Source organism: Lynx canadensis, chromosome B2 (assembly GCF_007474595.2).
Source record: "Lynx canadensis isolate LIC74 chromosome B2, mLynCan4.pri.v2, whole genome shotgun sequence".
Taxonomy (NCBI): Eukaryota; Metazoa; Chordata; class Mammalia; order Carnivora; family Felidae; genus Lynx; species Lynx canadensis.
In genome coordinates this window covers 2,487,557-2,501,202 of record NC_044307.1, presented here as the reverse complement: position 1 = coordinate 2,501,202, position 13,646 = coordinate 2,487,557, and the positions used below count along the sequence as shown (strand labels likewise).

Genomic DNA, 13,646 nt, shown 5'->3' with positions numbered 1-13,646 from the left:
CCCAGCGTTCATTAGTTTATGCATCAAAATGTATTGTTCCCCTTATATAAAATTGGTAATGGTAAATTTCTCTATCTATGCACTTTCAGAAAACACATTTTTTCTCCCCACAAATTAGAAGTAGGGGAGCGCGACGCACGTATTTCAATTCTTGATGGCAAACAAACATAGAGGGAAGGGACAGTACAAATTTGCACCTTACTCAGAATGACTAGATTAATTTTTTTGAGAAACTACAGTTACCTTCAGTGTTCATGCATTCACGAAAAGACAGTGTACCTGCTGGTCAAAAGCCCAGGTTGTGGAGTAAGTCTAAAGCCTGGTGAGTGCCCCTGGGCAACTTACTGAACCTCCTTCACACTCACTTTGCTCATCTAGTCAACAGAGATCAGGAACGTGCCAACCTCAGAAGTCACTGGGAGGCAGTGCACCCACGTCTAGGGCAGTGCCTGAAACACAGAAGATGCTCCCGTTCAGGGGCTGTTTATCACCCCATCGCTCCCCAACAAGGAAGGGTGTGGGCAAACTCTCAGGCCTCCACCCAGACTCCACGCGCCCACTCTGGGAAAACAGGGCTGGATTGAAGCTGCAAGAGAAAACAGGGAGTCCTGCTAACTGTGCAGACTGAGTGCCATGGAAAGAGCGAATGGCAGCACCTCCTCAGGATTCCTCCTCCTGGGCTTCTCCGACAGGCCTCAGCTGGAGACGCCTCTCTTTGTGGTCATCCTGATGGGCTATGTCCTGAGCTGCATAGGCAATGGCACCATTATACTCCTGTCGCTGCGGGACCCTCGCCTGCACACCCCCACGTATTGCTTCCTCTCCAACCTCTCTTTCATGGACCTGTGTCTGACCACCTGCACCGTCCCTCAGACTCTGGCCAACCTCAAGGGGCGGGACAAGACCATCACCTATGGCGGCTGCGTGACCCAGCTCCTCATCGCCCTGGGGCTCGGGGGCGTGGAGTGTGTGCTCTTGTCGGTCATGGCCTATGACCGCTACGCCGCCGTGTGCCGCCCACTGCACTACCTGACCATCATGCACCCGCAGCTCTGCCTGCGCCTGGTGCTAACCGCTTGGCTCACAGGGTTCGGCAGCTCGGTGCTACAGACGGCCCTGACCATGACCCTGCCCCTGTGTGGGAGAAACCAGGTGGACCATTTCTTCTGTGAAGTGCCGGTGATGCTCAAGCTGGCCTGCGCCGACACCTCCATCATCGAAGCTGAAGTCTTCACGGTCAGTGTCTTCTTCCTCGTGGTGCCTCTGTCGCTCATCTTAGTGTCCTACGGCCACATCACCAGAGCCGTCCTGAAGATCAAATCGGCCCAGGGCAGGCGGAAGGCCTTCGGAACCTGCGGTTCCCACCTCATGGTGGTGGTCATCTTCTTTGGCACACTCATCTCCATGTACCTCCAGCCTCCCTCCAGCTACTCGCAGGATGTCAACAAAAGCATTGCTCTCTTCTACACTCTGGTGACTCCCCTACTGAATCCCCTCATTTACACTCTGAGGAACAAGGAGGTCAAGGGGGCGCTGAGGAGACTGGTGAGAGGAACCACAGGCTCCAGAGGGAGCTAATACACGGTTTGCAGATTCTGGGTGACTACAACCCGGTTGTCACTGAAGTCAACAAATCCTTATAAAGCACCTCCTCCGTCTAAAGCATTGTTCCACTGACTTCGACTGTGATCAGCAATCACAACACTCAGCCCTGTCTCCATGGAGCTCAATATTCTAGTGGGGAGAATATGGGTTCAATAAAAGAATCTAAAAATAACTATGAGGTATCCTCTATTGGAATGTATACAATAATGCGAATCAACAAATAATAGCTACATACATCAGCATGAATGCCTCTTGCAAACACACCGCTGAGTGAAGGAAGCCAGCTACAAAACAGTTCATACTGTTCGAATTGAATGGTATAAAATTTACTTTGAATTCATGTGAAATTCAGAAGCAGGCACAATGAATCTGTGGTATTGGAAGCCAGAATGGTGGTTGCCCAGAAGAGTCACGACTGGAAGGAGAAGTGGGGGAGGAGAATTCGGGGTTCTGCTTATATTCTGACGATGGATCTGAGCGCGGTTGATAGAAGGTGTACGACATGGGAAATGTCATCAGACTTTACCCTGAAGCTACTTCCACTCTCGTGTGCATGATGTACTTCGAATCACTTAATTTTAATGGGTTTGAAGCAAGCCCGATATGATCCGAATAGTATGATACTAAATAATCACATAAAGATTTATGTTCCATTCACACGTGATTGGCTTTGTATTGCAAAGGAGCTATGTTACTTCTTTCCGGTGTACTGAACCAGTAGACTATATAGTGATTAGGATCTAAATAATATTTAGTCTAGTAGAATGAACCTCACCTAACTTTCCTTCGAAGACCTCAATCCAAGATCATTTGTACAGTGAGTTCTGGTTCTCTTCTTCCTTCTAAGTTGATTTGCAATTGTTTTATGGTGTCCATTTCATTTATTTCAGCTCGAACTTGGTTATTTCTTTCCTTCTGCTAACTTGGAGCTTATTTTGGTCTTTCCCTACTTCTTGGAGGAGTAAAGCTAGGTCATTTATTTAAGAATATTTTGTCTTACTGTAGTCCTTTAAATGCTGTAAATGTTCCCTTTAACATTGCTTTAGCAGCATCCCATAAATTTGGTAAGTAGTGTTTTCTTTTAGTTTTTTCAAGATGTTTCTTGATTTCCCTTTGATGTCTTCTTTGACCCATTGATTTGGGGGAGGTATATTATTTAATTTTTACATCTTTGCAAAATTGAGCTTTCCTTTTTTTTCTTGGCTTTCCTTTGTTGTCGATATTCATTTTCATCGGAGTGTGATCAAAAACGACACTTGCAAGAGAGCAATTTTCCGCAATTTGCAAAGACTTGTTACATACATTATCTTATGGTCTATCTGGAGAATGCTCCTGGTGTGCTTGGTAAGAATATGCATTGCGTTGCTGTTGGATGAAATTTCCATATATGTGTATTAAATGTTTTTAATTATGGCTCAAGTCCAATATTTCCTTGTTGGCTTTCAATCAGAATGATTTGTCCAGTGTTAATATTAGAATATGAAGCCCTACTGTTATTATATTGTTGTCTATTTCTCTCTTCATAACTGTTAGCATTTGCCTAATACATTTGGGTGCTCCCGTGTTGGTTCCCATATATTTACCCTTGTTATATCTTCTTGATGAATTGACCCCCTTGTATACTGAAGTTTTTTCACTTGTTTTCATTTTTAGCTTAAAGTCTATTTTGTCTGATACAAATATAGTTACCTCTTCCCTCATAAACATTTATAAAACAACTAGCACCAATCCTTCTCTAACTCTTCAAAGAAATTGAAGAGGCAAAACACTTCCAACACATTTCACAAGATTAGCATTAACCTTATGTAAAACACAGATAAATCGTACAAAGAAAAAACAAGGAAACCTATAGACCAGTATCTCTGCAAAATATAGATGCAAAATTTTTCAACAAAATATTGATAAATCGAATTCAGCAGCACATTTAAAGTTTCAAACACCATGATCAGAGGGATGTAGTAGGGATACAGGACAAACCAACATACACAAATCAGTCAATGCAATACATCACATGAGTAGAGTGGAATAAAAAAACGTATGTTTTTCTCAATAGATGCAGTAAGACATTTGAGAAAACATGATATATTTTCATGGTAAACGCTCTCAACAAATTAGTTGTAGATGGAATGTGCTTCAACATAAGAAAGGCCATATATGACAAACTCGTGGTAACATACTCAGTGGCAAAAGGTTGAAAGCTTTTCCTCTAAGATCAGAACAAGACAAGGATGCCCACCCTCGTTACTCTTACAGAAGATAGTACAGGAAGTCCAGTCATTTGCTGAAGAGACTCTCTTTTGTCTATTGGATATCTTTCCTGGTAGGTTGAAGATTAATAGGCAATTGATTTGTGGGTCCATTTCTGGATTCTCGAGTCTGGTCCATTGATCTATATGTCTGTGTTGGTGCCAGTACCATACTGTCTTAATGATTACAGCGTTGTAATACAGCTTGAAGTTTGGAATCGTGCTCCCTCCAGCTATATCTATTTTTTTCAACATTACTTTGGTTATCTGGGGTCTTTTCTGGTTTCACACATTTAGGAATTGTTTGTTCTAGCTCTGTGAAGAATGCTGGTGTAATTTTGATAGGGATAGCATTGAATGTGTAGATTGCTTTGGGTAGTATCTACAGTTTAACAGTATTTGCTCTTGTAATCCACAAGTACGGAATGTTTTTCCATTTCTTTGTGTCTTCTGTAATTTCTTTCCTAAGCTTTCCATAAGTTTCAGTGGATTCAATAAAGCAGGAAAGAATATCCAGTGGAAAAAAAGACAGTCTCTTCAGCACATGGTGTTGGGAGAACTGGACAGTGACATGTAGAAGAATGAAACTGGACCACTTTCTTACACCATACACAAAAATAAACTCAAAATGGATGAAAGACCTAAATGTGAGAAAGGAAACCATCAAAATTCTAGAGGATAAAGCAGACAACAACCTCTTTAACCTAGACTGCAGCAACTTCTTACTAGACATGTCTCCAGAAACAAGGGAAACAAGGGAAACATGAACTATTGGGACCTCATCAAGATAAAAAGCCTCTGCACAGCGAAGGAAAAAAAAATCAACAAATCTAAAAGGCAACCAATGGAATGGGTGGAGGTATTTGCAAACAACATACGAGATAAAGGGTTAGTATCCAAAATCTATAAAGAACTTGTCAAATTCAACACCTAAAAATCAAGTCATCCAGCTAAGAAATGGGCAAAAGACATGAACAGACACTTCTCAAAAAAAAGACACAGATGGCTAAAAGACACATGTGATATGCTCATTGTCTGGGAAATACAAATGAAAACCACAATGAGACACCACCTCACACCTGTCAGAGTGGCTAAAATTAACAAGTCAGGAAACAACAGATGTTGGCAAGGATGTGGAGAAAAGGGAACCCTCTTGCACTGCTGGTGCAAATGAAAACTGTTGTACCCACTCTGGAAAACACTGTGGAGATTTCTCAAAAAATTAGGAATAGAATTACCCTATGATCCAGTAATAGCACTACTAGGAATTTATCCACAGGATGAAAGTGTGTTAATTTGTAGGGGCATATGTACCCCAATGTTTATAGCAGTGCTATCAACAATAGCCAATTTATGGAAACAGCCCAAATGGCCATAAACATTTGCATGAAGTAAGAAGATGAATGAATGGATAAAGAAACTGTGGTGCTTACACCTGTCAGAATGGCTGACATTAACAACTCAGGCAAAAACAGATGTTGGCCAGGAGGCGGAGAAAGAGGAACTCTTTTGCATTGTTGGTGGCAATGCAAGCTGGTGCAGCCACTCTGGAAAACAGTAAGGAGGTTCCAAAACAAACTAAAAATAGAACTACCCTATGACCCAGCAATTGCACTACTAGGCATTTATGCACAGGATACAGGTGTGCTGTTTCGAAGGGACACATGCACCCCCAGGTTTAGAGCAGCACTATCAACAATAGCCAAAGTATGGAAAGGTCCCTAATGTCCATCGATGGATGAATGGGTAAAGAAAATGTGGTATATATTACCACATCCTCCATATACAATGGAGTATCACTTGGCAATCGAAAGGAATGAAATATTGCCATTTGCAACTACGTGGATGTAACTGGAGGGTATTATGCTAAGTGAAATTAATCAGTCATGAAAGACAAAAATCAGATGATTTCACTCATATGAGGACTTTAAGAGACAAAGCAGATGAACATAAGGGGAGGGGAAAAATAATATAAAAAGGGGAGGGGACAAAATAGATAAGACTCATAAATATGAAGAACAAACTGAGGTTTGCTGGAGGGGATGTGGGAAGGGGAATGGGTAAGGGGTATTAAGGAATCCACTGAAATCATTGTTTCATTATATGCTACCCAGTTTGGATGTGAAGTTAAAAAAAGTTAAATTAAATTAAAAAAAAAAAGCAACTGTGATACACACACACACACACACAATGGAATAGTACTCAGCAATAAAAAGAATTAAGTCTTGCCATTTCCAAAAACATGAAAGGATTTTTTTTATCCCACATTCACAATAGCATCAAAAACGATAAAATACGTAGTTTTAAATTTAACCAAGGAGACAAAATATCTCTACATTTAAAACTACATAAGTTGATGGAACAAATTGAAGAGAATTAAGATATCCTGTGTTCATGAATTGGGCATTGAGGAGGGCACTTGTTGGGATGAGCACTGGGTGTTGCAATGTAAGCGATGAATCATGGGAATCTACCCCTGAAACCAAGAGCACACTGTATACACTGTATGTTAGCCAACTTGACAATAAATTATATTTAAAAATATTAAGATTGAAAAATTTTCACAGTATTCAAAATCATCTCTAGATTCATTGCAATCCCTATCAACATTTGAGTGGCATATTTCACAGATAGAATAAGAAACAATCCTGAAATGTGTATGGAGCCACAAAAGTCCCAATTGCCAAAGCCATTCCAACAAAGAAGAACAAAGCTGGAGGCAGCCGACTTCCTGATTCAAACCGTATCATAAATATCTAGGAATCAAAACAGCGTGTTACTAGATCAAGAAATGGACACATACACCAAAGGAACGCAATTAAGAGCACAGAAATAAACCCATCCACATACGGACAACTAATATTTGAAAAAGGAGTCGAGAATATTCATGGGGAAACACAGAATCTTAACAAATTATCACGAGAAAGTGGGTAAACACATTCTGAGATATGAAAACGGAGCCCTATAGCACAACGCTCAAAAAATTAACTTGAAATGGATTAACATGTAAACTAAGACCTGAAATTGTAAAGCTCCCAGAAGACAACGTAGAGAAAACAATTCTTGACATTGGACACATTGACAGTTACCAAATGAGGCTGTTCTAGTGTTGTCCTATCTACTAACACAGCTACTCTTTACGATCCAAATTTCAATGTAAAGACTGAAAGACTGTGACTTCTAAATTTTTTAGCTTATTGTGTCTATAGGGGTATAGTTTGTCCCATGGAGCTCTTGAGTGGTACCAGATTCTACCAACAGCCATTACTCTCACCACCTCCTGGAAAGTGTTTTATTTTTTTTCCTTTCAATGTGCCCTGCAGGGATAAACTGTTACCACACACCCTAGGGTATGTTTGTATGTCAGAACATATTGGAAATACATCATGTATGAGCCTGGCACTTCTAAGTAGGATAAGCTAAGGGAAACATATTTTCTTGTAGTGATCATCTTCACAAGAGGGTTCAGAGATTGGCCTACAGGACATTGGATATGGAGCACATTTTGTGCACGAAATGTCTGTGGGTGTGTGTGTCTAATAATACATGAATATATATGCTGCTTGCACCTAAATGCAAACCAAAATGTAACACGTTGTGGCAGACTGTGAGGAGACTCATTCTGCGGGAATAGAGGTGGTTTTTCTAAGAGGGAGGGTGAAACCTGGGAGAGGCTGATTTCAAGCTGGAAAGAACACATTCTTAGCCAACCTGCTTCCTTTGAACACATTAAAACCGAGTTCTCATTAGAGATAAGTTACTGAAGAAGCTTTCCAAAGAGAGTCTTTCAAAACCATTTCATGTTTCCAAGTGCTTGAAATGACGACTTACAAACGTGAGAAAGCATTATGTGTGACCTGCTACCACAGATTCGGGGGGACGGGGCCCTGTCAAAGGCTTTGACCACTGATCAAGACAGGCCACTGATCATGGAGATCCCAAATAACCCAATCAGTAGAAACGTCCACGATGCTTCTCTGAGACTCAACACACAGGTACACCTGAACAGCCTCATCTTGAAAAGAGGTTGAAACCATTCTCAGAAACGGTTTACAAATCGGAAGAACTTACACTTCTTAGAGACCTCCCAGATTTTAAATACTCCAGTGGTTAAAATAAATCCCCCCAACAATGTCAATGAATAGAATTAAATTTTTTAAACGGAGCAAGTGTGGGAACCCAGGGAGGCCCCCCAACGTGGGCCTCAACAGCATAGTGATCACCGTGAATAGAAGCTACTGGGGAAAGAGCAGGTGGGAGGACATCACACCCTCCTCTGTCCCCAGGAAGCAGGAAATATCTCCCGAATGAAATGACCGTGAACTAAAAATGACCACTTGTCACCACAGGTAGGGACCTTAGAGCTGAGAAGGCTGTAGAAATAAACCTGCTACTTTTTACTAACCCACTACCTCAGCCCACATTCCACTTCGCATTCCCTGCTAACTGCAGCTCCAAACCCCGGTTTTCTTTCTCCTGTCAATTCCACGCTCATCGATTGTCTCTCTATAATGGGGTACAAACCACCTACTTTGCTCATTTCTTTGGGTCTCAACGTCCAGATTGGGCCTCCGTGTGCAGATAATAAAACTTTGGGTGTTTTCTCCAGTTACTGTGTCTCATGTCAACTTAATTCCAAAACAGCGGGAAAGAAGGAAATGTCTCCTCCCAGAAGCCAGTGTCCTGTGGCTAAGGCCACCTAGGGGAGCCCTTCCCTGGATGCCACTCATCTCCATTCATCCTCTCCTTTCTGCATCTACACGCAGCCCCCCTTTCCCCTGCAAACCACGAGTCCACACACAGTGGTTCCCAGTCTGCACCATCAGGGCTCAAACATGCCACAACACCACTGTGGTGAAAGAGAGCTCTCACTCGTGTCACAAAACAAGCATCCAAAAAGCAGTCATCTGTGAAGGGAGGCATTGGCAGGGGTCTGTGACCTGTTCCTGCCTCCTCCATGAGCCTGATCAGAGCAGGACTCTGGCCAACAGTAGCTGCGAAACGTGCAGACTAGGAGGTACAGGAGGGACTTACAGGAGTCACTTACAGTGATTGCACTCTGATGGCTGATACAGGAGTGAGTTTAGCAGGACGCAGAGGGCGTGTTCAGAGTGCAGTCACCCTACACTGCACACCCTGCCGTCACCCTAACGTGTGACAGCCCTAAGGCCAGGACAGGGCTAAGAAGGTAGGGACGCATGAAACTGAGAATCTCCCTTCCCTTCTCTGGGCTCACTGGTGCCACAGGGGAGGGCCTGGGGGATGGGTTAAAAAGGTGACAGAGATTAAACAGAGTACATGTGATGATGGAAATGTGGAATCACTGTATTGTACACCGGAAAGAATATAAAACTGTAGGTTAACTCTAATGGAATGACCATAAAAATTGAATTAAACACTAACTAATAAAAATGAATTCTAAAGAAAAAAATTTTTTGAAAAACAAAGAAGTGTGTTTCAAAATGAAAACAGTATCACAATGGCGACGTGACACCATGACCTGATATCTGAACAGCTTTACCAGGATGGATATTAGCAACTTTTGTCTTAGCTAAAGTTTGTTTTTCCTATACTTGCCCTCCTACTTCTGGGAAAAAGTTGTGATCCAGTCAGGCTACAGCCATTGTCACAGAGCCGTGAGCTACTTGAGAGAATCAGCAATAGCCTCCAGCAATTGTGAGAAAATGCTACAGTATTAATATTTATTACAGTGTTCTAGTGGTTTTTATTCTTATTTTGCTATGTATTATGGTATTATGGTGTCTTGTAACCGTCCTTTGCAATTAGCAATGGCATAGTGTTCTCTAAAAGGAGGTGATATGAGAAAATCCTGTGAAACTTTTTACAATATTAATATGATGCAGATGGTTTAGGAACACTAACTCCGCATCTCTGGAGGCTACCATGCGTCCATGAACTTAGAGTTTGAACACTCACTTGCATGAAAGAAGGAATTAAGGAAGCTCCCTTCAGAGTTGTCAGGGGAAATGTGGAGGACACAGAAATCTTAAAGATTCTGGCATTTGAAGTCTCCATGAAAGGGTCTTCCCCCCAGTCATCTGGAGTCATAGCCCCTACACAACACCTTCCTCATTGCCTCCATCACATCTTTGTTCCGCAGGGTATATATGAAGGGGTTGGCCATGGGGGTGATGATGGTGTAGAAGAGAGAAATGAACTTGCCCTGATCCTGGGAGTAGTTGTTGCTGGGCTGGACGTAAGCGTAGATGGCCGAGCCATAGAACAGGGAGACCACCGTGAGGTGGGACCCACATGTCCCAAACGCTTTCCTCTGCCCTGTGGCTGACTGTATTCTTAACACTGCCCTGACTATCTGACCATAGGAGAACGTGATTAATGCCACAGGTATGAGGAGAATGATCACACTGGCAAAGAAGATCTCATCCTCATTCCTAGTGGTGTCAACACAGGCAAGTTTGAGCAGTGGGGCGACATCACAAAAGAAGTGGTCTATTTTCTTTCTCCCACAAAGTGGTACAAGAAAGATGAGCACCGTCTGCAACGAGGCGTTGGCAAAGCCAATGAACCACGACGCAGAAGCCATCAGGGCACAGAGACGGGGGTGCATGATCACTGTGTAGTGCAGGGGCCTGCAGACGGCTGCGTAGCGGTCAAATGCCATCACCCCTAACAGAATGCATTCTGTGCATCCCAACCCTAGAGAGACAAACAGCTGAGCTACACAGCCACCGAAGGAGATAGACTTGTCTGGTCCCCTGAGATGAACCAGCAGCTGAGGAACAGTGCTGGTCGTGTAACACAGGTCCAGAAAGCTTAGGTTGGACAGGAAAAAGTACATGGGAGTCTGCAGGTGTGGGTCCAGGAGGGACAACGCAATGATGGTTGTGTTTCCCAGCAGGGTGAGCAGATAGAAGATCAGAAGAACCACAAAGAGGACTCGTTCCAGCTGAGGCCGGTCAGAGAAACCCAGCAGGATAAAGCCAGTGAAAGAACTTCCATTTTCCTGGTCCATCCTTTCATACCACATATATATCCTCTTAAGACCAAGTAATTAGCAATTTTTACGAGAAACCTTCAAAAAGAGAAAAAGGTGGCAGGGGGTTGAATTGATTGTATGAGAGGACAACGTCATGGACTTTATCAGTAATAATTTGAATAATGACATACTCATGGAAATTGACATAACTTATACCAATACAGTTCACATTATCACAATAAGTAAATCATTGTATTTAATGTAAGAAATATCAAATAAGGACCTTGTGTTTGCCTCAGTCATAGGAATAAGATCTTACAGTCCACACTTACTAGAACTTAAAGTACTATAAAAAGGTATGTATGTTGCAGATTTAAGTTATGTAAAAATGTGTAAGGGAAAAGAAGAAGAGCTATCAGAAAGAATCAGAAATTCAGAGAGGAGAGATGTTATAAATATGTGTCTCATGATTCTATACAACTGGATTTGCACACACCACACATGCATTAAAACAATATGGTGACACCTGTGTGGCTCAGTGGGTAAGCACCCGACTCTTGGTTTCAGCTGGGGCCATGACCTCATGCGTCGTGGGTTCAAGCCCTGTGTTGGACTCTTCACTGACAGCACTGAGCCTTCCTGGGATTCCGTGTCTCTCCCTCTCTCTCTGCACCTCCCCTGCTCCCTCACTGTCTCTCTCTCAAAATAAATAAATAAACATTAAAAAATACATACATATATATATGAGCACTTACTGTGGAAAAAGCATTCTGACATAGGAACTTATGACCTAGAATGTACTTATATGAAGAATTCAATTACATTCAAAATCTCACTGCTATTTCTGCATAAACAGTCGGCAGTATTGCCTAACTAATGTATTATATTTGGAAAGACACAGGTTTTTTTGTTTTTTGTTTTTGGTAAGGTAGTAAAAAACTTAAACAATCAGAGAAAACCGGAAAACCACCATTCAGTTAAAATTCTTAACTTTTGCCTGAAAAATGTGTCAAATTATCATACCAATTTAACGGGAACTCTGAAAATTCATTGACCATGCAGAACCAGCTGGAATCAGAACTCTAAAATCCATTGACCAACACTTTCCTCTTCCTTCTGGAGATTTCCATCTCACATGTTACCAATTAAAGTTCATAAAATTCCTGAAAGAGGTAGGATTATTCCTTATCGACATCCTAATCAGAATAAACATTTTAAAAGTTTAGCCAACCATGTAAATATGTACAATCTGTAATGTTTTACATCACTCCTTATGATAAAATAAATAAAGAGATAAACACACAGAGATAAAGACAGATACATTCTCAAAGCAATGATGGGTCAAAGAACTATAAAGCAAAACTTAAAGTAGTATAAAGAAAGATATAAAGAAACCAATATTTTGGTATTATACAAAATCTCTGACATCTGTCCACATTACGTCAATGATCACCTTTCTGGGAGCTACCTTTCAGAGTTAGTGACAATGGACCAAACACATTGCCAGATATGAGGTTGGGTGATGACCATTTTCATCCAATGCTTACTGTAACTGAAGAAGATGAATAGTTATACACTGACCAAAGAGGCATCAGAAAATGAGTCCTTCAGTTGTATCATATTCAAATGGTAGGGCATACCGTGCATTTTTAATTCTTCTAAGACTTTTGCAACCTGAATCAGGTTTGGGGCAGGACCCATTGACGTGTAAAAGAAACAGGTACAAAATGGGCATAAAATATTCATAATATTTGGAGAGAGGATACGGTATTTCACACTATTTTATACCTCGTTTGATTTCATATAAACATATGATCAGTGGTCTCCACACAAAAAATCTATGCAGAAAATTTTTCTTAAAAGTAATAATTAGGGGCGCCTGGGTGGCGCAGTCGGTTAAGCGTCCGACTTCAACCAGGTCACGATCTCGCGGTCCGTGAGTTCGAGCCCCGCGTCAGGCTCTGGGCTGATGGCTCGGAGCCTGGAGCCTGTTTCCCATTCTGTATCTCCCTCTCTCTCTGCCCCTCCCCCGTTCATGCTCTGTCTCTCTCTGCCCCCCCAAAAAAATAAATAAACGTTGAAAAAATAAATAAATAAAAGTAATAATTATACAGTTATTTGTGACAGTCTAAATGTGCAACAACAAAACGTGTCCTCTGACTAACATCTGCTCAGAAGAACAAATAAAAACAAACCATGCTTGAGTCTCATAGGCACACACACAGAGATTGATACGTTTACTTGAAATAATTGCCCACAAACTTTTTAATGTGCCTGATAAAGGAAGCACTACCAAAGTGAAGAAGGGCAAAACTAAAATGTAAACTCATCCCAAGAAAACACCGATATGCTACCGCACCTTTAGAATAAACTAATGATACATGTTAACAATATCATGTCAATCAGGACAAAGAAGACAGTTGAGAAAAGGTAAAATCCTGGTGAGATGAACTTGTACATATGATTTGCTGCTTTCCAGGATCATGTGTGTGTGCATGTGTGTGTGTGTGTGTGTGTGTGTGTGTGTGTGTGAAAGAATACATAATGGCTATCTATCTGACAGGTACAAAAATGATTATGATTTTCAGTTGAAAAATAAAATATCAGACAAAGGAGATGCGCTCTGAAGCAGACACAAGAATGTCATCGTCCCTGTGTGGTACAATTGCTCCCAGTGTCGTGGGGAGAGCACACAGGAAGGGAACTACAGCACTCATATCATAGTCTACCATTTTCTTCTATTGTTTTTCTCATTACAATTCAGGAAAATTATTATCCATTAGTGACACCAGACATGGGAAAGATCAGGCTGTGAAATGTGTTCTCCTATTGATTCT

At 41.6% G+C, this 13,646-nt stretch overlaps 2 protein-coding genes across 2 annotated transcripts; one reads left to right on the top strand and one right to left on the bottom strand.

Annotated features, from left to right (window-relative positions):
- The first annotated feature begins 633 nt into the window (after window positions 1-633).
- On the top strand, window positions 634-8,167 carry LOC115514708 (putative olfactory receptor 2B8). The gene is made up of 2 exons (XM_030316847.1): window positions 634-1,545; window positions 8,087-8,167. The coding sequence occupies exons 1-2, from the start codon at window positions 634-636 to the stop codon at window positions 8,165-8,167; spliced, it is 993 nt and encodes a 330-aa protein (XP_030172707.1).
- A 1,739-nt stretch (window positions 8,168-9,906) lies between these two features.
- On the bottom strand, window positions 9,907-10,860 carry LOC115514756 (putative olfactory receptor 2B8). The gene has a single exon (XM_030316934.1). It carries the CDS (start codon window positions 10,858-10,860, stop codon window positions 9,907-9,909), a length of 954 nt encoding a protein of 317 aa, XP_030172794.1.
- Window positions 10,861-13,646: the final 2,786 nt, after the last annotated feature.

Excerpts from the sequence above, each read along its gene's own strand:
- LOC115514708 (XM_030316847.1), top strand. The coding sequence starts at position 634 with ATGGAAAGAGCGAATGGCAGCACCTCCTCAGGATTCCTCCTCCTGGGC. Across the intron at positions 1,546-8,086 it reads AGGGGGCGCTGAGGAGACTG|CTACTGGGGAAAGAGCAGGT; the intron begins GTGAGAGGAACC and ends CGTGAATAGAAG.
- LOC115514756 (XM_030316934.1), bottom strand. The coding sequence starts at position 10,860 with ATGTGGTATGAAAGGATGGACCAGGAAAATGGAAGTTCTTTCACTGGC.